Genomic DNA, 25,515 nt, shown 5'->3' with positions numbered 1-25,515 from the left:
GGTGATAGCAAAAATGACCCACCAATGGAAGCAGCTGGCTTCACAGCTCAGGTGATTATCCTGAACCATCCAGGCCAAATCAGTGCCGGATATGCACCTGTGCTGGACTGTCACACAGCTCACATCGCCTGCAAGTTTGCTGAGCTGAAGGAGAAGATTGACCGTCGTTCTGGAAAAAAGCTGGAAGATGGTCCCAAGTTCTTAAAATCTGGTGATGCTGCCATCGTTGATATGGTTCCTGGCAAGCCCATGTGTGTTGAGAGCTTCTCTGACTATCCTCCTCTGGGCCGTTTTGCTGTTCGTGACATGAGACAGACGGTTGCTGTGGGTGTCATCAAAGCAGTGGACAAGAAGGCAGCTGGAGCTGGCAAGGTCACCAAGTCTGCCCAGAAAGCTCAGAAGGCTAAATGAATATTATCCCCAATACCTGCCACCCTAGTCTTAATCAGTGGTGGAAGAACAGTCTCAGAACTGTTTGTGTCAATTGGCCATTTAAGTTTAATAGTAAAAGACTGGTTAATGATAACAATGCATTGTAAAACCTTCAGAAGGAAAGGAGAATGTTTTGTGGACCATTTGTTTTTTTTTTGTGTGTGTGTGTGTGTGTGTGGCAGTTTTAAGTTATTAGTTTTTAAAATCAGTACTTTTTAATGGAAACAACTTGGACCAAAAATCTGTCACAGAATTTTGAGACCCATTAAAACAAAAGTTTAATGAGGAAAAAAAAAAAAAAAAGAAGGGGGAGTGTGTGATGCATCCGTGCTCGCTTAAGATTGACAGAATGGAGTTAGCCATTGATTGAGTGACTTGGACGAGCCTTGGGTTATGCCGAGTGTGAAAAGCCAATTCAAAGGGATGCCTGCCGAGAGATTGTTACGAAGCGTTTTTGAAATCACGTAATAACGGGGGTGGAGAGCGGGTCGGTGGCCAGGTGTTCAGATTCAGGGTGGAGGTGGGCGTGGCCACAGGGCTGACCCGGGGTTCTGTGGATTGCGGTGCTTCTGGGTGTGCGGAGGCTGGGTTTGCATTTGGACGGTCGCAGCCCCTCTGGTGCCTTTGGGCCGCCCGTGTAGGTGTCGATGGGGCCCTCACCGGGCACATCGGTTACCCCCGATCGCCTTCCTGCATCGGTCCAGCCTGCAGCACCCTGGTAGGGGAGGCAAGTTGGATAGGGGACCGGGGTCTGGGCTGGGCGTGCCTCTCAGGGCTGCACCAGGCTCACCCCACACGACCTAACTCTGCAGAAGAGCGTTTGCAAGAGGCTCCGGAGAGCCCTTCGGCTTGAGTGCAGAGGTCACCCTGCCATATCACAGATCCCGGTCCTGTCGGCGCGAGGATGGTGGCTCCCTCGGGGTCCGTTTCCCACAGAAACGGTGCGGCTTATCCTGATGTTCGGGCTCCTGTGAGCGAGAGTCACGTGGAGCCCCTCCCACCAGTGGCGCTCATCAGTGTGGGGTTGAGGTCTTTTTTGAAGACGGACTTTTCAGTTTAATTGCCTTTTCAATACTGAGTCTCAGTAAAATCTGAGGAACACAGTCATCTGGGATTTTTATTTGTTTAAATATAAAATGCATGCTTTCCATGTTTGGCACTTTAGTTTCTTGTCTAAATGTCTTCTGATGAACCGGTTTATAACCTAGCATTTGCCTGGATTGGATTACTGCCTTGGCCCCTCACTGTGGTGGTTGCTCTCAGGTAGGGCTGCCGGCCCCTTGGGTTCCCGTGCCCCTCAGGGTGCTCCCCGCATCCTTTCCTGAAAGGAACCTGTGACAGTTGGGGGTGAGGCTTCCTGTCGGCGCTCCATGTGTTCCCTCCTCCAGCCTTGGGGGGAGACCGGTCCCACCTGAGGGTCCCCATCACTCGGTCAGTCTTCAGCTTACACTTTAAAGAGTGGGAGAGGCAAAAATGCTTTGCTCCAGGTTAGGTATAGAGTAAAACATCCCTGCTTCCTCTCTGGGACGCTCTTGAGCGTGATTTTGTAGTGAATTCCGGGTCACCCCAGATGACTAAAAATGTTTTTAATTGCATTTTATTTTGAAGATTTTGACTTCAGCGTTCCAGGATCCATGAAGCTACATAATCTTATCTCTAAGTTGAAAAAGTGGATCAAAATCCTGGAGGCTAAAACCAAGCAGCTTCCAAAGTTCTTCCTCATAGAAGAAAAGTGCCGGTTTTTGAGCAATTTCTCAGCACAGACCGCTGAAGTAGAAATTCCAGGGGAATTTCTGATGCCAAAGCCGACACATTATTACATCAAGATTGCTAGGTAAGTGAGCCGCTCGACTGGCCTCAGGGCAGACCTGGGGCTGCCGTTCTGGTTACTTCTGGCCCCTGAAGTGGGAGAACGAGAGATTGTTCTCGGATCTGAGCCATCAAGCACGGTAGAGGGTTCTGGTCGAACTGATGGGGTAAATGTCTTGCTTGTGTCCCCTTTGTGTTTCTTTTGTTTCTAAAAGTCTCTTTTCTAATTTCCACAGAACTGGACATGATAGAAAGGTTATCGGTCTGTAAAACTTTTAAAGCTTAGTAGTCAAAGCAGAATTGGGCAATTATAAAATTTATTAGTGTGTATACTGTATCTTATTTTAAACGTAGAAGGTGTGGTAACAAATGGTCGTAATCAGACCCGGAGCTCTGCTCTCTCGTGCATCTGGACTTGGATTTCCCAGTCCTCCAAATCTGACTCCCTCTTCCGGCCGCCCACCCTGCTCCTCCTCTTCCGTCCGTAGCCAGGGCGCACGGGAGGGAGGTGAGGGCGAGGGTGTGTCCATCCTCACGCCTGCTCCTGGGGCAGCTGCTCCCCATGGCCCCTGTGCCAGACCGTCCTGTCCCCCGGCTCTGTGGCTGGGTGCTCAGAGCCCAGTCAGCTGCCCATCTGGAGCCCCTGAAGCCGGAGCCCGGGGCCCGATTGTTTTACGACGACAGCGTCCTCTGCTCTTCCGCCTTTGATTTTCCCTGTGTCACGATGTCTTCCCCCACGTCATAAAACCCCGTCGTACCATTTAAACCTGGTCAGAGTGACCCTCTGTAGCCGCGCGTTCTGTCTTTTTGTGACGATTCCGAGTGCTGTCTTTGTAAAGTTCCCTTTTCTTCTCAAAGAGGATTGGAAGTCGAGCCTCAGGAAGGGGAGTTGGTGTTTCATCGTGTGCTTGTTTGGGCAGGTTTATGCCCAGGGTGGAAATTGTGCAGAAGCACAACACGGCGGCCAGGAGACTGTACATCCGCGGGCACAACGGCAAGATCTACCCGTACCTCGTCATGAACGACGCCTGCCTGACGGAGTCCCGGCGAGAGGAGCGCGTCCTGCAGCTGCTCCGGCTGCTGAACCCCTGTTTGGAGAAGAGAAAGGAAACCACAAAGAGGCACTTATTTTTCACAGGTATGACAGGTGCGCTTTGGGGGCACACAGCCGGTCCCGTTAGCCTTTGCGGATTTTCCCGTGTGCCTTCTGGGGAACTGAGAATGCCCTGAAGCTCACCAAGCAGGGAGGGTTCTGGAATGAGGACCCTGTGCCGTGAAGAAGCTGCTCCCTTCTCACTGCAAGACGGGTGCTCTGATGAGTGTTTGGGAAAGGGGGGTGCCTGCCTGCCTGTGCGCGCTGCTGGTTTCCCTCGCCCGGAACCCGTGCTCTGGGGAAACGTGCACTGGCACCGGGCCTGTCGTGGGCGTGTTAGCAGCGTGTTGTGAGTGTGTTTAAGTGCGGTCTTCAAACGACTCCTGGAACTCACAGTGCACTGCACGGCCCCTGCTGGAGCGAGCCTTCGTGGAGTGAAATGCGGTGCAAGGGAAAGTCAGCAAGGCCTGTGAACGCCACAGAAATCGTGGCCAGGTGGCCACCAGTAGCCTCCGAGTAAGGCCTTTCCATACGTAGTTGTCCTGGGTGGTTCATGAGCGAGCCGTTTCTGTCTGTAACGGGCAGAGATGAGATGCCTGTGATCCCGCTTAGAGAAGAGAACCACGGTCGAAACATTTTAGCATCTAACCTCTGAGGTTGGGAGCCTACTGCAATGCATATTAGCCAGTCCCATAGGGAACTTTCTTCTGATGGCTAAGAATCCAACCCGTTTTGACTTAAAATCTTTCACCCTAAAGTTCACTATCCCCCAAATAAGTCAATTGAGGAACTAGAGTATACAGAAAACTGTATGCATTTTAACATGCACATGATGTGATCTGTAGTGTTGATTACATCTGTGGGTAATAGATGATTCTTTGTCTTTTCCAAAGAAACAACCTCTTGGTCAGCACCAAATGACAGTCCAAATACATGCCCTTGAGTCACTGTGGGATGTCTTTATGGGTTGAAACCATGGAACAAGCCAGTAGCTGTGGTTTGACTGAGCTTAGACCAAATTAAACCTATGTTCGTTAAAAGTCAGAGGCGTGTGTGTATGTGTGTGTGTGTGTGTGTATTTGGAGGGGGAGGGTGTGTTTGTGTACACGTACCACGCTGACACTCAGGGCAGGCGCAAGCAGTTATTGTGGCCTAGGGACAGGCTGGTGCAGATACTGGGTCATAGCTCCCACTCCCTCCCCACCCCCGCAACACCAGTGCGGCTGCTGCCATGACCCTGTGCTGGCACACTTCGTTTGCTATCTTCTGGAAATTATTCAGCTTTCTACAAAATATCTTCAACAAAATGTCTTCAGGGGCACCTGGCTAGCTGAGTCAGTAGAATATATGACTCTCGATCACAGGGTTGTGAGTTCAAGCTCCACGTTGAGCATAGAGCTTGCTTTAAAAAAAAAAAAAAAAAAAAGTTTTAATATTTCCTTGATCTAATATCTTTTTTAACTTTTTTTAAACTTTTTTTTTTAAACATTTGCTCATTTTTAGTATATGTGCTGCCAAAGCGAGCACACATTTGTTCATTTTTGAAAGAGAGAGCACGCGCAAGCCGGAGAGGGGCAGAGAGAAAGGGAGACACAGAACTCAACGCAGGCTCCAGGCTCCAAGCTGTCAGTGCAGAGCCTGATGCGGGGCTTGAACTCAGGAACTGTGAGATTATGACCTGAGCTGAAGTCGGACACTTAACCGACTGAGCCACCCAGGTACCCCATTGATCTAATATCTTTAAAGTGTTATTTAATCTACCAGCAACCCCATGGGTACATATTGTAGTCCCATTTATAAATGAAGAAACTGAAGTTCATACAAGTCCAGTGACCATTCCCAAGGTCACGTCACTGGGAAAACAGACCTCGGGATGTGAGTGTGGACAGTCTGGCTCCAGGGCAGCCATACCCAACACTTTCTGCTTGAGTGTGGTCATGACGTGGGTTATCCTCATGTGGGGTGAATTGCTTCATAAAGAGTGCCCATCACTGCCCATACAGCTCCACAAAGTGACTGAGCAGAATGACCAGGTCGGTTCTGGAAACTTATCTGAGGCACAGAAAACGATGTGAGGGATCGTTTTCCTGATTTCCTGAAGACGGGGCCCAGCCATCCCCGATGCCAGAAGACCGCCTGACAAAATCACACTCCTGCCTCGGAGTGAGTGGGAGGATTGATTTCTCCTGACAGGGTGCCGATGGAGGGGGACCTCTGAAGAGCGGACGAGGTTGGCAGTCTCCGATTTTTAAAGATTGCTTTCTAAAGAATTTCCGTTCATCTGTGTCTTAAGCAAAAGGGGCTGGCGGCTCAGGCTCCGTCGCTCAGCAGATTGGGCTTCGTGCCACGTGCTGAGTGGGTAGGCAGTGTGGGACTTCAGCTTTCCCCCGACCCCCGTCCTCTGCTCGTGAAGGGCCGAGTGACCTCCTCCCAAGACGGCCCTGGAAGTGGAGTCGAGCGCTGCCCCCTGGCGTCGTCTCAGTCATTTCCTCCTTTCTCCTCAGTTCCTCGAGTTGTGGCGGTGTCCCCTCAGATGCGCCTCGTGGAGGACAACCCCTCTTCTCTTTCCCTCGTGGAGATCTACAAGCAGCGCTGTGCGAAGAAGGGCATCGAGCACGACAACCCCATCTCCCGCTACTATGACAGACTGGCCACGGTGCAGGCACGCGGGACCCAGGCCAGCCACCAGGTACCGAATCGGGCCGGCCGCGCTCTGTGGCGGGGCTCCCCCGACACGAGCGCTTAGAGGGGTAGCGGGCGGTTGAGAGGGACCTTTCTCCCTCATTGGACTTGTGAGTGGTCAGAATTAGGCGACCATGGCCCCTGATGTGGTGACGTTTGCTGCAGAATAACTTGACGGCAAACTCCTCTGGCAGCCAGACCTGCTCTGAGGGACATGAGGCTGCTTATCCAGTCCGCGTTCACGCTCCTCTGGTTTGCGGCCAGGGCCGGGGTGAACCACGGCCTCTGTGTTGTGTATGCTTTCTTAAATGTGGAAAGTGGCGAGCCCTGAAACGAGTCAGGCCCAGTTGTTTTGGTCGCCCGGTGTGGGAGCACAGTGCCTCCCACAGGAGTCCCGCGCGACTCTGGCCTCGTCAGGTGGGTGGAGGGCCGTCCCCACCAGCAGATTCCTGCCCTTGCTAGAAAGCAGGGCAGGTGGGGGTCTGGGTGAGGAGGTTTTGTGCGGGATTGTGTGCATCACCAGAAGGTAGCTCTATCTTGGCCTGCTCCCCCAAAGCCACTGTGGTCCTTCCTGTGGCTCCCGAGAGGGCCTCGTGATTTTTAGGAGAGATGCCACGAAGCTGGAAGCTCTGATCTTGCTTCCATCCTCCCAGGGACTCACTTCAGTTAGCCTGGGACCTGGAAGACTGTTTCTAGGAAGATGGAGCCCACAGGGTGCTTGCCTCACCCGCCTGGGCAGTGCTCAGGGTACAGGCAGGGCCTGAGGTGGTCCGGGCCTCGGGCTCTGTTGCAAGTCTCCTACCTTTGTGCAGGCAAAACGAGTGGAACCTGTCTGTTGATGGGTGTCTGTGGACAGACCTCGTGGCCTCCCTTGGGAATTGGTGTCAGGGCTTCATCAGGGTGTAGGTGACTGCCTGGTCACTCTGTGGACCAAGGACAGTACTGAGGTGTTTGTGCAAGATGCATGGATTCTATTCTTAAGACTGCATTTATTTGTCTTTGACATTATGGAAACTGGTGACCTCTATCTGCAAATACATATTTACATGAGGTTCCATGTGTTTTACAAACTATTTGTGTGATATTGTTTATTCTGAGAGAGAGCAAGAGAGCACATGTGAGTAGGGGAGGAGGACAGAGAATCCCAAGCAGTCTCTGTGCTGTCAGCACAGAGCCAGACCCAGGGCTTGATCCCAGGAACGATGAGATCATGACCTGAGCCAAAATCAAGTCAGACACTCAACTGACTGAGCCACCCAGGCGCCCCTGAACATTCACCCTTTAAAATGTTCGATTCAGTGTTTCCGGCATATTCACAGAGTTGTGCAGTCATGACCACAATCTGTCTTTAAAACAGTTGAGGGGCGCCTGGGTGGCTCAGTTGGTTAAGCACCTGACTTTTGATTTCGCCTCAGGTCATGATCCCGTAGTGGTGAAATTGAACCCTGCTTCGGTATCAGTAGTTTGTTCCTTTCTATTGCTTAATAATAGTCCCTTGTATGACTATATCACATGTAATTGATCCGTTCATCAGTTGGTAGACTTTTGGATTGTTGATACTTTTTGACTTATGGCCCGTGCTAAGGACTGTAAGCATTTGTGTATATATTTTTACACGGACATATGTTTTCATTTCTCTTCGATACATACCTAGGAGTAGAATTGATTGGTCACGTGGTAAGGTTTATGTCTAACATTACATGAACTCCCAGACTATTTTCCCAGGTGATTGCAGCGTATGAGGGTTCTCTTTTCCCTGCATTCTTGCCTACAGTTATTATCTCTTTTTCTTATCGTCATTCTCATTCATTTTGGTTGATAACAAGTCATGTTGAGCAACTTTTCGTGTGCTAATTGGCTGTTTGCATATTTTCTTTGGGGAAATGTTTATTAAAGCCCTCTGCTTATTTTTAAATTGTATGATTTGTTTTTTTGTTTTTGATGCTGAGAATTCTTTGTATGTTCTGGATGCAAGTGACTTGATACGAGTGGTTTCACTTTATTTCCTGTGTATTGGCTATGTTTTCCTGAGCCTTCATTTATCTCGTTTTTGCTGAAAACTGGACGTTTTTAATAATATATGTTAACTCCAGAAATCAGATCCTTTTCCCTAAGGTTTGTTATTGTTGTTGTTTGCTTAGTGACTTTCCTGGACTGATTTGTAAATTCTCTGTTTTTGCCATATGCAGCCATTGAAGTCTCTGCTCATTTAGCTAATGATTTGACAGATTTTCTTAAATGCTTAAATGCTTAAACCAATAAGTCTTCCTTCCGCCTTTTTTGAGGGCCTCTATGGGGGGAGGGGCATGCCTTCCACTTGGCCAAGTAGTTTATGTTCTGCCTTAGCTTCTACTTCCTGTTTGTGCAGATCAAGGTCAACCAGAAGTGGAAGCATTGGGCTTTCTGAGGTTTTTCGTGACCTTCTAGTGACCTTCTAGATTCTCAAGAATATATCGAAGCTTTTCGAAGCCTCCTGTGGTCATCTTACTCCCTCACTCTTCCTCTTGTCTGCCATCATCTTCTGTGCTGCAGCTGGTATCGCTGCCTTGGGCATCTGCAGGGTGACGTGGTCGTCACTGACTGCTTTCAGCAAACACCTGTCGGATAGGGTGCTCCTCGCTGGCTGAACTCGAAGTTCGATCAGACACAAGCCCAATAAATGGGGCTTCCCCCTCCCCCCAGCCCCACCCCCCACCCACAGGAAGCTGCCAGATAAGTCAAATAGTGACACTTCTCTGGAGATGAGGTTTTTGAACGCATTTTGCCCACTCCTGGCTGTTAGGCTGCTGGTTTCTACAGCTGTCATGGTCGCAAAGCCACTGTGGAGCTGGGTAGATGGGAATGGTATAATTAAACTGCCACAAAGATCACTGTCAACAAGATTCAGCCTTTTTTTTCCCTTGAGTAAAAGCTACTCAGATTGTTGTAATAAGCCTTTAATTTCCAGAATTTAAAAAAGTTTTCCAGGGGCGCCTGGATGGCTCAGTCGGTTAAACGTCCGACCTCGGCTCAGGTCATGATCTCACAGTCCGTGAGTTCGAGCCCCGCGTCAGGCTTTGTGCTGACAGCTCAGAGCCTGCTTCGGATTCTGTGTTTCCCTCTCTCTCTGACCCTCCCCCATTCATGCTGTATTCGCTGTGTCTCAAAAATAAATAAACGTTTAAAAAAAAGAAAGATTAAAAAAGTTTTCCAAGGTATATATAAGGGTTTGTTTTTTGTTTTTTTTTTTTTTTAAGTTTCTGATGTTTGCTAATGTTCTCGATGGTCTTTGTGGTTCTTGGTTGCTTAGGGCCTGCATTTTAGTGGCTAGTCAGAGCCCATGGGTAGGACTTAGCCCAGAACAGACCTGTGCCTTTACCATTTGGTCTAACAAGAATGGAATTAACTCGGCAGACTTTTTATTGAGACTGTCTCTGAATCAGTGGTGTTTGAAATAGTGTTGTGAGTCCTCCAGCACAGAATTCACTTTAAAGTGTCGTGTAACACCTGCTCTACTTTGATAGACTAGCTCCTTCAGTTACACACCTTTCGTCTTTAATAGTCTAAGGTGTGAATTGTTGTCATCCAACTATTTGTTCTTTTTGTTAACCGGTGTAGCGTTTTCTCTGGTTAGCAGGTTACGGTATTCAGATTTTGCCTAAATTCTTGGCAGGACAGATATCACGCATCATGCTCTTAAGGCTTTTATTCAGATGGCAGTGGTGTTGGTTTGAGCATACGGTGTGGAGCCCTAGAGGGAAATTGACATCCCTGTATTTAGTCAGACAACATCACATACGTATTTCTCAATAGAATTCATTCTGTTGGTGCCAAGTAAGTACAAAACTACAATTGGAGAGTTTTCCTTTTGGGGAAAAAAAAAAAACGAGCGAATTGGAGGGAGGTATCATGGGGTGATCTATCCTTGCAGGTCCTCCGAGACATCCTCAAGGAGGTTCAGAGTAACATGGTACCACGCAGCATGCTCAAGGAGTGGGCTCTGCACACGTTCCCCAACGCCACGGACTACTGGACGTTCCGGAAGATGTTCACCATCCAGCTCGCCCTGATTGGCTTTGCAGAGTTCGTCTTGCATTTAAATAGACTCAACCCCGAGATGTTACAGATCGCTCAGGTAAAGGGTGTGAGGAGACGGCGCCTCTCCCCAGACCCCTCTGCTGTGTGGTTTCAGTTCCACAAGTGTCTCCTTCTGGTGTTTAGGACACCGGCAAACTGAACGTGGCCTATTTCCGATTTGATATAAACGACGCGACCGGGGACTTAGATGCCAACCGTCCCGTCCCTTTCCGCCTCACCCCCAACATTTCCGAGTTTCTGACCACCATCGGCGTCTCCGGCCCATTGACAGCCTCCATGATCGCTGTCGCCCGGTGCTTCGCCCAGCCCAACTTCAAGGTAGGCCACGGTGGCTGGTGTGGCGCGCGGCTGGGGTCACTTGTGTGCGCGCGGCCTCACAGCTGCTGGTCTGCCAGTACGGAGGGAGAGTGTTGTGGCTGCACAGTTAAAGCTTCTGCATTTTGGAAACAGCGTTTCAAGTTTTTGCTGTCTCAAAGCACTTAACAAAAAGGAGTCAGAAGCCTCTACTGATCATTTTCCCAACTATCACTGTTGCTTGCCGGTTTCGTTTATTCCATTTGGTATCCGTTTTGTGTTTGTGTAGATCTTTCTTCTCTAAAAGGGCAGAAATACTGTCTGTAGGGTTGTGCCGCCTTCCTGGCACCGCGGTTATGCGTCCTAGAGGACAGTCGTGGCGGTAGGACATGCCCTGGCCGCAGGCTGGTGTGGGATGGCGCTGCCCTCCTCTCGGCGCCGTCCCTGCCCAGCACCGCACCGGCTGCTTCGGTGGCCTCTCCTCAGACTCTCCCAGCGGTTGTCCAGCTGGCGGGCAAGGTGGGCAGCTCAGAGCTCGTGCCGCCGGCAGAAGGCAGACTGGGATTCGAATCCAGTTCCCACTGACTCCAAGCCCGTCTTCACCACTGCAGTTATTCTCTCCTCACGGTTGGGGGCTGAACGCAACTTATTTTTCTTCTAACTTAGGAGACCGGTTGTACCTTTTTTCCCCACAGATGAGCAGTTTGTGTCTAGAGACGCCTGCAGATACCAGTTGCTTTTCCAAAAAATTTGCTCAGGACAGTTGTAAGATTGTCAGCTAAATGCTTAACTGTGAAGACAGACTTTACATCAAACACATCTTGTGCTTTCAGTGCTCGCTTGTCTGTTAGCGAGGAGTGCTTCCTGGAACAGGAGTACGAATAGGAGGAAAAGCGGCCCTGTGGCTCTTCCACGAGTGAGCGGTCTGTGCTGTGACCATCACTTAGCTGGGGCATAAGGCTTGGAACAGGAAGTCCTCACTTAGAAACGTTACACTTCTGGAAACATCATAGGGCAGTCCTTACACTGGCATTTACTTTGAAAACCTTAAAAGAGAACAAAGAAGGAAGCACTACCCATTTCTCACGGGCCTGGTACAATGTGGAGTAGCACCGTGCATCGTTCCTTGTGTAGATGGTGCTGGCCAAGATGAGGAGGAGTCGGGCCACCTTCTCCAAACTCTGGACCCAGATTTCTTAACAGCCTAAATGTAGAGGATGCTTTTAAGTTCACTAAAACATAGACCATTTTGTACAGGAGTGTCTTTTAAAAACACATCTGGGAGGCTCTCTTACTATGCCCAGTATATAAACAGGGAAATTGAGACACAGAGGGCTAAGTAAATCGATCAAGGTCACCCAGGCAAGAAGGTGGAGCTGGGGCTAGAACCTGAGTCTGTGCCGTGGCCCCGCGGAGGCCCGGGGATGGCCCTCCTTGACGTGAGACACATGTCCTGTGACACCCACTTGATTCCTTCCTGTCTCCACCCAAATGTGATCTTGTCACCAGCCCCACCCCCCGCAAACCCCTCTGAGCCCGCCTTACCTGCTGTTTCTGCACAGTGCCCGTCACCACCGGGCATGTTGAACATTTCTCTGTTAGTACCAGAGCCTCCATAAGGGCAAGGGGTGTTCACTCTAAGCTGCGGTGCTGGGAACGGGACTGCCCAACCAAGCCCCTGTCAGGTGTGCAGGTGCTCATTTAAACGCTCGGCACCAGGAAGCAGCGTGACAGCAGCAGGTGCCCCTGGACACATGTGCTCCGGCTTTGCAGAAGACCAGACCAAACCCTGTGCCTTTGGGCCCTCGCTGCTCTAAGTGAGGAGGTGGTTTGTACCCCTGGGGGCCAGCCCCACGCATCCGCCAGGCACACACCGCGGCCCGGGTGCTGGGGCTGACGGGCTGCGACGGCTCACTGTGCTCGGGCTCCGTCTCCTTAGGGAGCTGCCCCTCTGGGTCGCTCCTGGTTAATCCAGGATCATCTCGTTCTCTCTTGGCACAGGTGGATGGCATCCTGAAAACCGTGCTTAGGGACGAGATCATTGCTTGGCACAAAAAAACGCAGGAGGACACCTCTTCTCCTCTCTCGGCTGCCGGCCAGCCCGAGAACATGGACAGCCAGCAGCTGGTCTCCCTGGTGCAGAAGGCCGTCACCGCCATCATGACCCGCCTGCACAACTTGGCCCAGTTCGAAGGCGGGGAGAGCAAAGTGAACACCCTGGTGGCCGCCGCAAACAGCCTGGACAACCTGTGCCGCATGGACCCCGCCTGGCACCCGTGGCTGTGAGCGCGCCCGCCCTGCCGCCCAGAATGGGAAGCACGCCCGCCGGCTGCTGGGCCTCCTCTCGGCTTCACCCGCCGTGTTCACGGAGGCCCCGACAGCGCGTGTGCAAACGCGGGTAAATGGAGTTCTAGAGGAGCTGCCTGTTAACGGCGGCAGAGCGGAAACGTCTAGGCTTTTAAAATTCCCTTGCAGGAACCAGGACTCTCCGGTCTGGAATTTCTTTGTGAAACCTTTTTTATCGTACTCCTTCCTGCGTGTGAACGTACAGATGGAACTGTAGGAGACAATTCTATATTGTCCGTTTTTAACTCAGAAATGACACCTCACAGGAGCCTTGTGCTTTTGTACAGACCTTTGTAACAAGTGTACAGAAAACCCACTTTGTTAGAGAAACAGGAAATTATGAACAAGTCGAGCTGGTTTTTCTCTAAGCACAGACTTTTATGCTGTACGTAACTGGCTCCGGGATCTCCTTGCGCGTTGGATGTGGGTCAGCACGGCCTCGTCACCCTGCGGGGACGCCGTTCCTCACGCGGTGGATTCAGATCCCGCCGGGAGAAAACTGAGCCCCGGGGGCGGCAGGTGAATCTGAGGCTTTTCATCGGCTGGCTCTTCGGACGCCTTCTTGACATTTACTATCATTGTACCAGGAAAAAAACCTTTTCCTTCCTAATTTAAAAAGAAACAGCAAGAAAAGTTTGTCCGTTCACTCCAGTCTGTCATGTTCACATTTTTATAAATATGAGCATTGAGAATGTTCTATCTAAATTTGTACAGTGTGATTTTTTTTTTTTTTTTTAGAATAAATATTTTATAAAAGGATGTGTCTGCTCTTACATGTATGGAAATGCTTGTTTCCTCTGCCTGAGCGTCCCTCAGCCCCTCGGGGACCGAGCCCCCTGGGCCAACACAGCCGTGCTTCAGGGTGGCTTCCTGGGGATGGACAGACAGGTGACGCCTGGGAGGGGGTCTTGGCTTGGAACTTGGGGGTCCGGACCCACGCTCAGCGTCTTCTGTGATGGCGATGAGGCTGGTCCTGACTCTGACGGCGTGAGACATGTCTGGGAATCTGGTCCCTTTCGGCTTGGTTTCCCCACCTCAGGGCGGCTGCCAAGGGACCTGTGTATGCAGGGGGGAGGCGGCCCCACCCCACCAGCGTGGTGTCCTTCCCCCTGTGCATCCTTCATCCTGTGGGTGGGGTGGACGGTGCAGAATGGAGGGGGAGGCAGTTCCTGAGCACACGGTGTAACTCATGTCCGAGGATGAGAAACGGCGAAGCAGGACTGGGGAGGGATGGCAGTTGCTGCTTTAATTGTAAAATGAGGATTCTGAATTTTAAGGACTCACTCCATTGGGAAGCGCTTCGTCTGCTGTGAGGACAGCTTCACCCAAGTCAGAGTCTGGTCAGCAAGACCCCTTCCAGGGCCAGAACTCCAAGCCCTTCCCAGGCATCACCTTTCTTTTACTCCTCGTTGTGCCCCATTGTCCCCAGGCAAGCACAGAGGGGAAGCCTGCAGGTGATTTCATGCAGTCTCACCACGAAGTCCAGTCCCAGGCATGTAAACCAGTGTGCCGTAAGAAGTGTAGACGATCGTGGGGGCTCCGGTTTGTGTGGGTGGCCGCAGGTGGGGCCGTTATACTGGGCGCTTGTCCTCAGAGGCAGATGGGTCCGTGAGCCCCGAGGGGGTGGCCCTCAGAGGATGGGTTTCCAGCTCAGAGTGGGGAGTAGCCCTTGGAGAGTCGGCCGGGGGGCGTGGTGGCTGCAGACGTGTGTGGATGGTGTTCGGAGAAGGGAAGTTGGTGTACTGAGGGCCCCGGGTTCTGTGCCAGGCTCACGACACCGTGCCCTCCGTGCTGCCCCTGGTTTCTAGGAAAGCCAGCCCTCGAACAGGCAGGAGGGTGTTCCTCAGCGGAGCTCCAGCTGGAAAGATCAGGGACCTGGAGTTGGGAGGCCAGAGCACGGGCTTGTTTATGGGGGCCTCATGTGGCGGGTGCCCCTTGTTCTCCAAGCACTATTGCAAGGTAAGTGCTGTTATTAGCCGCTTATTAATTATCGGAAAATAAACATAAAATTCACCATTTTAACCACTTCTGAGTGTCCAGTTCAGGGACATAAAGCACATTCACATTGTCGTGTAACCCCCACCACCGGCGGTCTCCAGAACTTCCTTCATCTTGCCAAACTGAAACTCTGCACCCGGTAAACACTGACCCCCAGCCCCCAGCCCCCACCCTTGTACTTTCTGTCTCTGGATGTGTCTAGGAATTTTCTGTAAGTAGAACCACATGGTATTTGTCCCGTGCCCGGCTTCCTTCCCTCAGCATATACATCAAGGTGCTTCTGTGTCATGGCAGGTGTAAGAACTCCCTTTCTAAGGCTGGATGATATCGCGTCGTGTGGATATACCGTGTTTTGTTTGTTCGTCCGTCTACGGACACCTGGATTGCTCCCGTCTTCCGGTTACTGTGAATGACGCTGCCGTGAACGTCGGTGTGCAAATACCTGCGGGACCCCCGGCGTTCGGGTCTTCCAGGACTACCCACAGAAGCGGAGTTGCTGGACCAAACGGTAATTCTGTTTTTAATTTTTTGAACGACTGCCATATGGTTTTCCGTAGCCGCCGCGCCACTTTAAACCCTCGCCATGGGTTCCGGTTTCTCCCCATCCTCCTCGACACTTGTTCCTTTGTTGTAATAACCATCCTAGCAGTGGAGAGTGGCGTCCACCTCCTTTGTGGCTTCGGTTTGCATTTCCCTTTGTGACTAGTGACTCTGAGCATCTTTTCACGAGCTTCCTGACCACTTGTGTATCTTCTTTGGAGAAACGTCTCTTCACGTCTTTTGTCCGTTTCTTAATTGTGTTGTTTGGGTCTTTTTTTTTAAGTTGTAGGAGTTTTTTCTATGTTCTGGATACTGCCCTCCTTTTTTTATATTTATTTTGAGAGAGAGCGTGGGAGTAAGGAAGGGGCAGAGAGAGAGGGAGAGAGCGAATGCCAAGCAGGCTCTGCACGGTCAGCACAGAGCCTGATGTGGGGCTCAGTCCCACAACCATGAGATCACGACCTGAGCTGAAATCAAGAGTTAGACTGAACCACCCAGGTGCCGCTGGATACTAACCTCGTATCAGATAGATGATTTACTATTTTCTCCCACTTTGTGGGCTGTCCTTTCATTCTGTTGATAGTGCCCCTTCATGCAGAAGTTTTAAATTTTGATGTAGTCTGATTTATCTGGTTTTCTTTTGTTGCCTGTGCTCTTGGGTGCCATGTTCAAGGAATCATTGCCGAACCTAATGTCGCAAAGCTGCTTTTTCCCCTATGTTTCTCCTAAGATTCTTACAGTTTTATTCTTACATGTAAATCTCTGATCCATTGTGAGTTAATTTTTATATATGGTATAAAGGGTTCATGAGGGTTCAACCTCATTCTTTTGCATGTGGATATCCAGTTTTCCAAGTGCCATTTGTTGAAAGACTGCCTTTTCCCCCATGGAATGCTTGATTTGACCATATAAGAGGGGGCTTTGTTTATGGGTTCTGTGTTCTATTCCATTGGTCTGTATGTCTGGATTGATTGATTGATTAATTGATTATAATCTCGGCACCCAACATGGGGCTCAAACACTTGAGATCAAAAGTCTCATTCTTCCCACTGAGTCAGCTGCGTACCCACTATATATGTCTGTATGTCAACACCAAACTATGATTATTGCTACAGCCTTGTCATATGTTTTGACATCAGGAAGTGTGAGACCTCCAACATTGTTCTTTTTTAAGGTTGTTTTGGCTAGTTGGGGGGTCCCTGAGGTTCCATATTAATTTTAGGGTAGATTTTTCTATTTTTGGATTTTTGTAGGAGTTGCTTTGAATCTGTAGATCATTCTGGATGGCAAAGACACCTTAGCAATATTAAGTCTTCCAATCCATGAACCTGAATGCCTTTCCATTTATTTTGTGTCTTCTTCAATTTCTTTCAGTTTATAATTGTATAGTTTTGAGTGTATAAGTGTTTTGTTTTCATGGTTAAGTTTATTCCTATTTTATTCATTTTGATGCTACTACAAATGGAATTGTTTTCTTACTTTTCTCTTCGGGTTGTTCACTGTTCGCCTGTAGAAACACAACTGATCTTTGTGTGTTGACTTTGTATCCTACAGCTTCAGTGAGTTCGCTTTTTTAGTTCCAACAGTCTTTTTGTTCGTTTTTATCAGGAAGAAAAGACATTTCTTCCAAGATGGTGTTGGCATAAATTTTCTTAGGGGGAAAACCGTTTTAGTTGCCAGACAAACATGGTAAAAAGTCTGAAAAGATAGGTAGCTTTAGTTTAAATGGGGGAGAATAAGCTTGCAAAGGTGATGGGGCACTTGAGGAGGGGAAACGAGTATTTTGATGGACACTTGGGCCCCTCTGGTGAATGAACCAGCTAACAGGGGCTGGAGGGGAGAAAAGGGTGAAAACCAGGGGGTGACAAACACTAGCTTATGAACATCTATGAGTTGGTGCTGAAATTTTTGCCCGTCAGTAGAAAAGTGAGAAAAATTAATGCATCAAAGTTGAGGTTTCTTATGGATAATCAACCATAGTCTTTTATCGTGAAAAGTTGTGCTGTTAAAATGTCCTCGTGAAATGAAATGCTAGTGTTACAGATAATTGTTACTAATTTTTTATGTCATTTCTGACAAACTAAAGAATTAATAAATATATACCAGCCTAGGGGCACCTGAGTGGCTCAGTCGGTTGAGCGTCCGATTTCGGCTCAGGTCATGGTCTCATGGTCTGTGAGTTCAAGCCCCACGTCGGGCTCTGTGCTGACAGCCTGGAGCCTGCTTTGGATTCTGTGTCTCCCTCTCTCTCTGCCCCTCCCCCGCTCATGCTCTCACTCTCACTCTCTCTCTCTTTCTCTCTCTCTCTCTCTGTCAAAAATAAATAAACATTAAAAAAAAATTTTACTATATACCAGCCTACTGATTATGGTCAGTATATTTCACTGGTCTATAAAACAGAAGAGTTTGGGAAATATGAGTCTAAACAAGTCATAATTATATAGGATTCTGTATAGTAGTAAGATAGTTCTTATCTTTAGCTTATTTTTAATTACAAAATTGAATGACAAGTCTAAAAAAAAAAAAGCATGTGAACCTACGTCGTGCATACATAAAAGATGAAAAATCTTAACACCAAATACAATTCAGGACTATTTTTACTCCTACACTTCATGAATGTAGGGTGACAAAAACTTTTACGTCTTTTAGGATAACATGCATTATTTTTAGTCAATTATTTAGAGTTACTGTACTCATCTCAAATGTATCACAGTCTGCTTCCAAATGATATTATACCACTTCGCTTACATTGCAATCCTACAACAGTAAACTTCTGTTTCTCCCCTTCCATTCTCTGTGCTATTGATATTATAATTTTTACTTTTACATACGTTATTAACGTCACAACACGTTATTTTTACACTAGGTCATACTTCCATTCTTATGTATGTATGTACGTTAAGTAATCTCTACACCCAACTGGGGGCTTGAACTCACGACTCCAAGATAGAGTCACATGCTCCAGTGACTGAGCCACCAGCCAAGCGCCCCTAGACCATACTTTCTTTTTTTTTCTTTTTTAATTTTTTTTTAGGGTTTATTTATTTTTGAGAGAGACACAGTGAGAGTGAGGGAGGGGCATAGAGAGAGGGAGACACAGAATCCAAAGCAGGCTCCAGCCTCCGAGCTGCCAGCACAGAGCCCGACGTGGGGCTCGAACTCACAAACCGTGAGATCATGACCCGAGCGAACTCAGGTGCTTAACCGACTGAGCCACCCAGGCACCCCTAGACCGTACTTTGTCAACAGGAGTAGTATTGTTCCCCTGTTAAGGGGGCTGATTTGATAAAAAATACCTAAAAGGCTCCTTAGGAAGATGGTATATATTTGTTTTTTGTTCTAACAATTTTTTGGTATGTATTTTCTTAGGTTTTTCTGTATGTAGGATTATGTTGGGTAGTGTTCTGCAGGGGTCTTTTGGGTATGATGGGTTTAGAGTTTTCCTTACTGATCTTCAGTCTGCTTGTTCTGTGTATTATTGGAAGTGGAGTATTGGAAATATCCCACACTTACTGTAGAGCTATTTCTTCCTTTGATTCTGTCAATATTGGCTTCACATGTTTAGGAGCTCCGATATTTGGTGCGTGTATGTTTGTACCTGTTCTGTCTTCTTAGGGAATTGACCTTTTTATCATTATATGCTGCCCTTCTCTGCCTCTGAAATAGTTCCTATCTTAAAGTCTATTTTGTCTGACATCAGTATAGCTACTCCTGCTCTCCTGTCATTACTGTTGTGTGTGGAATGCCCTTTTTCATCCTTTAACTTTCAAGCCGTGTGTGTCCTTCTATCTAAAGTGAGTCTTGTGGACGGCGTGCAGATGGATCCTGGTTTTTTATCCATTCTGCCAATCTGTCTTATTATCATGGAGTTTAATTCGTTTACATTCACTTTTGCACTTGCTTCGGCAGCACATATACTAAAGTTGGAAGGATGCAGAGAAGGTTAGCGTGGCCCCTGTGCAAGGATGATACGTTTACATTCACTTTTTCAAATTAGTTAATTCATCTATTTATTTATTTTGGGGGCGGGACAGAGAGGGAGAGAGAGAGAATCTCAAGCAGGCTTCTCGCTCAGCCCAGAGCCCGGTCTGGGGCTCGATCTCACAACCGTGAGATCATGACCCGAGCCAGTGTGAAGAGTCAGACACTGTGGGGTGGCCCAGTTGGTTCGGCGTCTGACTCTTGGTTTCGGCTCAGGTCATGATCTTGCAGTTTCATAAGTTCGAGCCCTGGGTTGAGCTTTGTGCTGGCGGTGTTGAGCCCGCTTGGGATTCTCTCCCTCTCCCTCTCCCTCTCTGCCCCTCTCCCATTCACGTGGTCTCCGTCTCTCTCAAAATAAACAAACAAACTTTAAAAAATTTTTGTAAATGAGTCAGATGATTAACTGAGTCACCCAGGCACCCCTCATTCATTTACATTTAAACTAATTACTGACCAGGGAGGACTTACTCTTGCCATTTTGTTACTTGTTTTCTGTGTCTTAGAGCTTTTCTCCCATTTACCCGGTTACTGCCTTCCTTTGTATTCAGTTGGTTTTTCGTTTGTTTTGTTTTTCTGTGGGGACATTTTAGTTCCTTCTCATTTGCTTTTGTGTATATCCTACAGATATTTTCTTTGTGGTTACCATGGGGATCACACTTAATACCTTAAAATTATTGCAATCTCATTTGAATTGATAGCAACTTCAACCATATACAAAAACTCTACTTTTTTATAGTTCTGCCCTCCATTTGTTGTTGATGTATCAAATCACATCCTTAAATGTTGTATATCCACAAACATAGGTTTTACACACTTGGCTTTTAAGTCGTGTAGCAAATTAAAAGTCAAGTTACAAACCGAATCGCCATACTTGCCCATGTATTTAACCATTACTAGAGAACTTTATATGTTTGTATGGCTTTGATTACTGTCTAGCACCCTTTCATTCCAACATGAAGGCCTAAGCTGTTTCTTATAGGGCATCTCTAGTGGTGATGAATTCCTCTGGCTTTTATTTATCCGGAAATGTTTTAATTTCTTCCTCATTTTGTGAAGTTTTGCTGGATATAGAAAATTTAGCTGGCAGCTTGTTTGTTTTTGTTTTTGTTTTTCTCTCAGCACTTTAATCATACCACTCTTCCAGTCTCCATGGTTTCTGCTAGGAAGTCTGCTGATCATTTTGTTAGGGATCTCTCATACACGGTGAGCCACCCTTGCTGCTTTAGAAGATTATGTCTTTGGTTTTCAACAGTTTAATTATAATGTGCCCCAGTATAGGTGTCTTTGGGTTTATCCTCCTTACAGTCCTTGAGCCTCTTGGATTTATACATCCATGTCTGTCCTCAAATTTGGGAAGTTTTCAGCCATTATTTCTTCAAATAATTCTCTATTTCTCTCTCTCCTCTCCTTCTGGGATTCTCATAGTGCCCATTTTCGCCCCCTTGATGGTATGCTAGACAACGCTTAACGCTTAGCCTTTCTTCACTTTTCTTCATTCTGTTTCTTTCTGCTTCTCTGAGTCAGTGATTTCAAATGACCTGTCTCCCAAGTTCACAGAATCTTTCCTCTGCCTGTTCAAGTCTGCCAGTGAACCCTCTAATGGATTTTTTTCAGTTTACTTACTATATTTTTCAGCTCCAGAATTTCTGTTCATATACTATTCTCCTGATTTCCACTGCTTCTTTGCCCATGTTTCCCTTTAGCTCTTTGAGCATTTTTAAGACAGTTGCTTTATAGTCTTTGTCTTAGAAGCCTATGTTCATAAGCTAATGTTAAGCCTTTGTCTTATACTGTTTCTTCAAGAACCATTTCTGGGTCTTTGGGTTTTTTTTCCTTTATTTGAAGCATGGTTTATTTCTGCCTTGTGATATTTTGTTGAAAATTGGGCATTTGAAACATGTCCCAGTTTTCAGAGACTGGTTCTGTGCAGAGGAAGACTTTTGCTGTTCAGCACAACATGAGGGCTTAAAGGTGTGGGTTTTATCTGGGTGTGCATCATCCCGGGGCCTGTGTGTGTGCCTAATCCTTCCTGGATGCCTGGCTGCTTTTAAATGCCTTAATTTCCCAGAGGTGCCTGGATGGTCAGTTAGGCATCTGACTTGATCTCAGCTCAGGTCTTGATCTCAGGGTCATGAGTTCAAGCCCTGCATTGGGTACCATGCTGGACTTTAAACAACGAATGGGGGGCGCCTGGGTGGCGCAGTCGGTTAAGCGTCCGACTTCAGCCAGGTCACGATCTCGCGGTCCGTGAGTTCGAGCCCCGCGTCGGGCTCTGGGCTGATGGCTCGGAGCCTGGAGCCTGTTTCCGATTCTGTGTCTCCCTCTCTCTCTGACCCTCCCCCGTTCATGCTCTGTCTCTCTCTGTCCCAAAAATAAATAAAAATAAATAAATAAATAAATAAATAAATAAACAACGAATGGATCAGTCAGTCAGTCAGTCAATGAATGAATCAATGAATCAGCGAATGACTTCATGTTCCTGAGAGTGCCACCCCTGTCTTCTCGAGCCTCAGGTGCCCTATCGTGTTCCTCAATCAGTAACCTTGTGCCGGGTGTCTGCAGACGATCCTGTTGTGGGTTCCACAGGCCATGCCTGCTGCTGCTTGCTGCTTCCTCTGCTCTGAGATTTGAGCTGTGCTGCTTTTGACTGGGCTCCAAGTTAAGGGACCCAAAGATCAGCCCCTCAGACAACCCTTGACAGGCTGCTTTGCTCTCTGGTTTGTAAAAAAGGGGGACCCAGGACCTGGCTGCCACTTCCCCCAAATCGTGCTGTGCCACACCAGGGAGCACGTGGGGAAAGGGCGCGTGAAAACACCTTGAAATGTTCTATCATTTTGAATGTAGCTTTTTCTTGGCTGGGCATTTGCTTACTTGCTGTAGATTCCCAGAGCTCCCGCAAAGGTATTTCAGCTGGTCTCTGGTTCTTTGTCACATGTCGGGGGGCGGGGGGGGGACGGGCCCGGAGCTTTCTAATCCTCCATCTTGCTGACGTCACTCTCTAGGCCTTTCATTTAAATTTGTTACTTTTATTTTATTTTTTTATTTTATTTTATTTTTAACATTTATTTATTTTTGAGACAGAGAGAGACAGAGCATGAGCAGGGGAGGGTCAGAGAGAGAGGGAGACACAGAATCCGAAACAGGCTCCAGGCTCCGAGCTGTCAGCCCAGAGCCCGACGCGAGGCTCGAACTCACGGACTGTGAGATCATGACCTGAGCCAAAGTCGGACGTCCAACCGACTGAGCCACCCAGGCGCCCCTAAATTTGTTACTTTTAAATTGAGGTATAATTTACAAAGGTGTAAATTAAAAATTAAAAAAAAAATTTTTAACCATTTATTTATTTTTGAGAGACAGAGGGAGACAGAGCATGAGCGGGGGAGGGGCAGAGAAGGAGGGAGACGCAGAATCCGAAGCAGGCTCCAGGCTCCGAGCTGTCAGCACAGAGCCCAACATGGGGCTCGAACTCACTAACCGTGAGATCGTGATGTGAGCCAAAGTCAGACACTTAACTGACTGAGCCACCCAGGCGCCCCAAGGATTCACATATTTATAATGCACGTTTAGAAATCCTGTCCTGAGAATTCTAGTATTATGACACTATCATTTGAGCTATTATGGAATCATGTAAGTAACAGTGATAAAACTGAAAGAGGAAAATGGTCAAAATTGCCTTAGAAATTAGTGCTTTATTTATAGATTATTTTAACAGACTTAGTAACAACAAAAATTCTATATTAATACTACCTTCAAATAGAATGAAGTGGAATCATTTAACTTTTAAGATTCGCATTTGAATATTCTTCTGTTATTAATCATTATTTTGAGAAAAATTTTATCAAGATTCTAATTTGAACCCCACTATATATACTCTCTGAACTAAAAAAGCAAGGAGGCTAAAAGAGAAAAAAATTCAAAATTACTTGAGTGCAGAGATAAAGCTACCTAGGTAAGGTCCTGGACCGTCCGGTTGCTGCGTTAGAAGGCAAATCACCACCTCGGACCGTGCGGACAGAGGTGGAATCCAGCACCGGATGTAGACATTTCTATCGTCTGTGGAGTATGTGTTGGGCCAGCAAAGACCGCTGGAGGAGAGAATCCCTGGAGGGCAGGATCCTCGTTTTCCTGAGCGAAGGGAAGGACGGGTGCTCTTGGTCTCAGTCCCTGGGACCTCTTGTTCCTGGGTGACGCCTGAGTCGGAAGGAAGTCCAGCATCTCAGCCAGCTGTTGTGGACAGACGAGTGTCTGTGCGTCTGGGCCTGGGTTCAGGAGGATGACGCACTCAGTGGAGGGTCTCTTGTCCAGCGGGCCTGAGCCTGTGGGGGACGTGGTTACACTTGGACCCTGCACCTTTACAACCCCACGTTCCTTCTTATTCCTGAGGAGTCTGGTTCCAGAGGATTCCCTGCTGGGCCTCATGAGCCCCTGCCAGATGCTTTGCCAGAAACATTAGAGACATATGTTAGGCTTTTCATTTCTTCTGAGTAACTTTTGTCTGAAGTCTGCCTCACCTTCTTGTAAATTACTGTGTTTCCCTCATGGGAAATGAGCTGGCCTTGAGAGAGGCCATTGAGGATTTCTGACGTTTCCGGAAGAATTTTGGTCTCTTGACCTGGTTCCAGCTCTTCACATGTGTGTCTGATCTTCTAAATTGCTGCAGAAAGATTCTCCTTTCTCTTTACACAGGGAATTCATTCTTGATTAAATGGTCAGTGGAGATTCATTTCTTCTTGCAGTTTCTGCTGGAACTCCTAACTTTCACTATCTGTGACTTTATTTAGGGAATCATAAAAGAAAATGGAAAGTTTAAAAAAAAAATTTAATGTTTATTTTTGAAAGAGAGAGGGAGAGAGTGTGAGCAGGGGAGGGACAGAGAGAGAAGGAAACACAGAATCTGAAGCAGGCTCCAGGCTCTGAGCTATCAGCACAGAGCCCGAGGTGGGGCTCAAACCCACCAACCGCGAGATCATGAGACTAGAGCTGAAGTCCGACGCTTCACCACCCAGGTGCCCTGAAAATGGGAAGTTTTTGGCATCCAGGTTCTATGCCCAGCACAAGCTTTCTTAGGTGATCATGAGTTAATGTAAGTTCTCTGTCTCTAGAATTAGAACCTGGTTCCTCTAGAAGCAGTGATTTGGACTACACCAGCCCCATCAGGTAAACACCAAGCCCATTTTGAATATTTTTCAAACCCTGGGGACGGGGGATGGGCAAAATGGGCGAAGGGGAGAGCTCGGAGGTACAGGCTCCCGCCTATGGAATGAGTAAGTCACAGGGATGAAAGGCACAGCACAGGGAGTATAGTCAGTGGTGCTGTGATCGCGTCATATGATGACAGGTGGTAACCACACTTGGGAGCACGGCATGACGTCTAGAGTTATCGAGTTCCTACGTTGTATACCTCAAACTAATGTAATATTGTGTCAACTATACTTCCACAAAAAAAATACTGTTTCAACCCCAGAAGATCCTATAACTCTCATATGTGAGTTATTATTGACACATTTTTAAATGATTGTGAACTTTTTTATGCAAGTTTATGAATTTTCATTTTTTCCAATTTTATTGAGACCCGACTGACACAGAACATTGTATTCATTCAAGGCATGCGACATAATGATTTGATGTGTGTATCCATCACCGTGTTTTCGTGTGTGTGACTACAGTGAAGCATTCTCTGGGGATTTAAAAATTTTTTTAACTTTATTTTTGAGAGAGACCGCAAGCAAGTGGAGGGGCAGAGAGAGAGAGAATCCCAAGCAGGCTCCACGCTGTCAGCGCTGAGCCCGGTGCGGGGCTCAAACTCACGAACCGTAAGATCATGACCCGAGCTGAAACCAAGAGTCTGACGCTTAACCAACTGAGCCACACCAGGCGCCCCTCTCTGGGGAGTTTAAATGTGACCTGTAAGAGCACTGGTGGTTTTATCTTTCCTTGCTACTCTAACACACACGTGGTTTTGTCTTTTCTCAAGGCTTGTGAAAGCATCTCACTGAGCCGCATCGGTCAGTTTCTTCCAAACCCCTCGTGACCTGCCTTCTGTGGGCTTTCCAGGTCCCGAAGGAGCCGTCCCACCCGCGCCCCCCTCCCTCCGTGTCCTCTCCATGACACTGGCCAAGACTTCCTGGGGCTGAGCTGCAGGACAGGCTGGGGGTGGCCAGTGTCACTGGGGGAACTGAACCGGACTCCGGGCCCGTGAACCCTCTGGGTTTGTCTGACTCTTCGTTCGATGTGCTGACCCTTGTCTCTTCCAGCCCCTCTCC

At 47.9% G+C, this 25,515-nt stretch overlaps 3 protein-coding genes and 1 non-coding gene across 13 annotated transcripts in view; 3 read left to right on the top strand and 1 right to left on the bottom strand.

Moving 5' to 3' along the window:
• LOC125928569 (elongation factor 1-alpha 1-like) overlaps window positions 1–430 on the top strand; it is a 657-nt gene extending 227 nt beyond the window's left edge. The window contains exon 1 of the mRNA XM_049639315.1: window positions 1–430. This exon is cut by the window's left edge and continues 227 nt beyond it. Coding sequence (XP_049495272.1) covers window positions 25–411 — 387 coding nt within the window. The 5' untranslated portion in view covers window positions 1–24 and the 3' untranslated portion in view covers window positions 412–430.
• The window catches only part of TRRAP (transformation/transcription domain associated protein), a 114,088-nt gene extending 100,596 nt beyond the window's left edge, over window positions 1–13,492 (top strand). For all 10 annotated transcript variants that reach the window (XM_049639240.1, XM_049639241.1, XM_049639249.1 and 7 more), the window contains exons 66-71: window positions 2,041–2,266; window positions 3,162–3,379; window positions 5,839–6,023; window positions 9,927–10,130; window positions 10,217–10,411; window positions 12,389–13,492. In XM_049639240.1, the coding sequence (XP_049495197.1) occupies window positions 2,041–2,266; window positions 3,162–3,379; window positions 5,839–6,023; window positions 9,927–10,130; window positions 10,217–10,411; window positions 12,389–12,673 (1,313 nt within the window). In that variant the 3' untranslated portion in view covers window positions 12,674–13,492. The remainder of the gene's footprint in view (window positions 1–2,040; window positions 2,267–3,161; window positions 3,380–5,838; window positions 6,024–9,926; window positions 10,131–10,216; window positions 10,412–12,388) is intronic.
• Window positions 1–25,515, bottom strand: part of ATP5MF (ATP synthase membrane subunit f) — a 616,357-nt gene that overhangs the window by 210,374 nt on the left and 380,468 nt on the right. The window lies entirely within an intron of this gene.
• On the top strand, window positions 19,169–19,270 carry LOC125928682 (U6 spliceosomal RNA). The gene has a single exon (XR_007459737.1). It is a non-coding gene; the product is annotated as a U6 spliceosomal RNA (small nuclear RNA).

The sequence above is a fragment of the Panthera uncia genome, chromosome E3 (assembly GCF_023721935.1).
Source record: "Panthera uncia isolate 11264 chromosome E3, Puncia_PCG_1.0, whole genome shotgun sequence".
Classification (NCBI taxonomy): domain Eukaryota; kingdom Metazoa; phylum Chordata; class Mammalia; order Carnivora; family Felidae; genus Panthera; species Panthera uncia.
This window is presented reverse-complemented; position numbering and strand designations above follow the sequence as displayed.